Consider the following 2,500-nt stretch of genomic DNA (forward strand, 5'->3'; position numbering starts at 1 on the left):
CAAAAACAACAACAACAACTACTACTACTACTACCACCAGTACTTAACATCTCAATTCCCGTTTTCTTTAAGTGCCCCCGTCGAGTTTGGCAACCCTCCTGTGGTCAACTCCCATTTTCTACGCCTGGTGACGATTTTCTATGGTTGAGGGCAAGCTGGGAGGGGTGACCGCAGAGGACGTGAGGGTGGGGGAGGGGGCGGGGAGGGGGCGGGGAGGGGGGTGGTGTTAAGTGGTTACCAAACTATATCTTGTTTCTGGAGGGGATGTTATGGGGGTAGAGGTGGGGAGGGGTGGTTTTGTGGGTGTGTGGTGTGGTGGGGGGGTAAGGGAGGGGTTTGGTGGAGGGAAGTGTGGTTACAACATGTTTTGGGTGGGTCTCTCTCTCTCTCTCTCTCTCTCTCTCTCTCTCTCTCTCTCTCTCTCTCTCTCTCTCTCTCTCTCTCTTGCTTCACCCTCTACCTTTCCTCCCTTCAACACAGCAAGCACCCACTCAAACGACACACACACACACACACACACACACACACACACACACACACACACAACACTGACACTAACAGACTCTCTATTACCACTACGCCACTTTCGTCTCAGCCAGCGTGGGCTTGAGAACCTAACAAAGAACACAGGAACACACGGGTTGGTGCAGGACGCCACCAGGCCAACACGTGGCAGTCCCTGTATACAACTTACCATCTGTTATCTCATCCATACATTTGTTTTCCTTTTAAAAAACTCCCTAATGACTCAACACTAACGACCTGATTACTGAGTCCATTCCATTTACCCATCACTCTATCTAAGAACCAATTCCTTCCTATCTCTCCCTTGAACCTAAATTTTTCAAACTTCCAACCATTACTTGTTTTCCATCCTGATTACTGAACCTGAGAATTCTGTTTACGCCACCATTGTTGTCCCCTGTACTACTTAAAGACTAGTATCAGCTCCCTCTTAACCTACGCCTCTATAAGGAATGTATGTTTAAAAGCTTCAGTCTCGTCAGGTAAGGAACACTCCTCATCCCCTGTGTCCTTTTAGTCATTGTCCTTTGTACTGATTCTAATAGACCTACATCCCTCTAATGTGACCAGAGATGCACAGCGTATTCTAGTTGAGGTCTAACCAGCGACAAATATAACTAGTTTTTCTTCGGGGCTTCTATTTTCAACACTCCTAAAAATTAATCCTAGTAGTTTGCGTTATTTGTGGCCTCTATGCATTTTTTTCGATGACTATCCTTCTAAGTTTTTCTCGCTTCCTGACGTCAATGGTGTTTCGTTCTTCACTTCTTTCAAACTGTGTGGGTTTCTTCTGCCGAGGCTAAGTATTCCGCATTTGTTAATATTCAACTGTATTTGCCGTCTGTCTGTCTGTCTGTCTGTCTGTCTCTGTCTGTCTGTCTGTCTGTCTGTCTCTCTCTGTCTGTCTGTCTGTCTGTCTGTCTATTCGTTCATCCTGTCTGCATTTCTAATCCCACTCATTGCCAAAAACTACCCATTTTCATACTCGCCCATTTCTGGACACCCATTTTTCATAGTCGTTCTTTCTACCCACCCCATTTCAAAACAAACGCACCCATCTCCAAACGCCCCCATTTTTAAACAAACATACCCATTATTTCCAAACAAACCCACCCATTTCCAAACAAACCCATCCATTTCCAAACAAACCCATCCATTTCCAAACAAACGCTCCCATTTCCAACCCCCCATTTCCAAAACAAAGTCACCCACTCATTTCCACCATTTAACTACCAAAACAACCCCTTTAAAACACAACCCATTCACAGCAACATATCTAACAGCCCCCATTCCCTCCCCCAGGTACACCTTCGGTCTTGCTTCATCATGAACGGCGTGTGTGTGCGGTGGCGCGGCTACGTTGACCTGGAGAGGCTGGATGGCGTGGGCTGTTTAGAGTATGATGAGGAAGCAGCAGCGGTGAGTGTCGGAGAGGGAGAGGGAGAGGGAGAGGGAGAGGGAGAGGGAGTGGGAGAGAGAGGGAGAGGGAGTGGGTTGTTATAAATAGTTATGTTCTTTTCTGTTTGTTTTTCATCTTTTCTTCTTCTTTTTCTGTTTTCATTTTTTTCTTCCTTTTCTCCTTCTTTCTTCTTTTTTATATATCTTTATGTTCCTGTTCGTTTTATTTGTCTTCTGTCTTTTTTCTTCTTTTTTTATTGAGGTTTTTTCTTCTTTTCCTCTTATTGTTTTTTATTGATTTTCTTTCTTCTTTTTTACTATATTTTTTTCTTCTTGTTTTACTTCTCTTCCTTTTTTTCTCCTTTTTCTATTTACTCGTTCCTCTTATGTTTTTTTCCTCTTCTTTCTTCTTCCCTTTTCTTCTCTTATTGTCTTTCTTCTTTATATATTTTTCTTTTCCTTCTTTTTTCCTTTTTGTATTTATTTTTTTCCTCTTCTTTCTTATCCCCTTTTCTTTTATTCACTTTCTTCTTATTTTCTTATTCTTTGGCATATTCTTCTTTTCCTTCTTGTTATA

General features: G+C 42.8%; 1 protein-coding gene and 1 long non-coding RNA gene across 3 annotated transcripts in view; one reads left to right on the forward strand and one right to left on the reverse strand.

The window, feature by feature from the left end:
• Positions 1-2,500, forward strand: part of LOC135095065 (protein big brother-like) — a 26,960-nt gene that overhangs the window by 20,816 nt on the left and 3,644 nt on the right. For both annotated transcript variants that reach the window (XM_063995720.1, XM_063995721.1), the window contains exon 4: positions 1,828-1,944. In XM_063995720.1, the coding sequence (XP_063851790.1) occupies positions 1,828-1,944 (117 nt within the window). The remainder of the gene's footprint in view (positions 1-1,827; positions 1,945-2,500) is intronic.
• The window catches only part of LOC135095066 (uncharacterized), a 101,187-nt gene that overhangs the window by 17,360 nt on the left and 81,327 nt on the right, over positions 1-2,500 (reverse strand). The gene's annotated exons all lie outside the window — the stretch shown is intronic.

This window comes from Scylla paramamosain, chromosome 47, assembly GCF_035594125.1.
Source record: "Scylla paramamosain isolate STU-SP2022 chromosome 47, ASM3559412v1, whole genome shotgun sequence".
Classification (NCBI taxonomy): domain Eukaryota; kingdom Metazoa; phylum Arthropoda; class Malacostraca; order Decapoda; family Portunidae; genus Scylla; species Scylla paramamosain.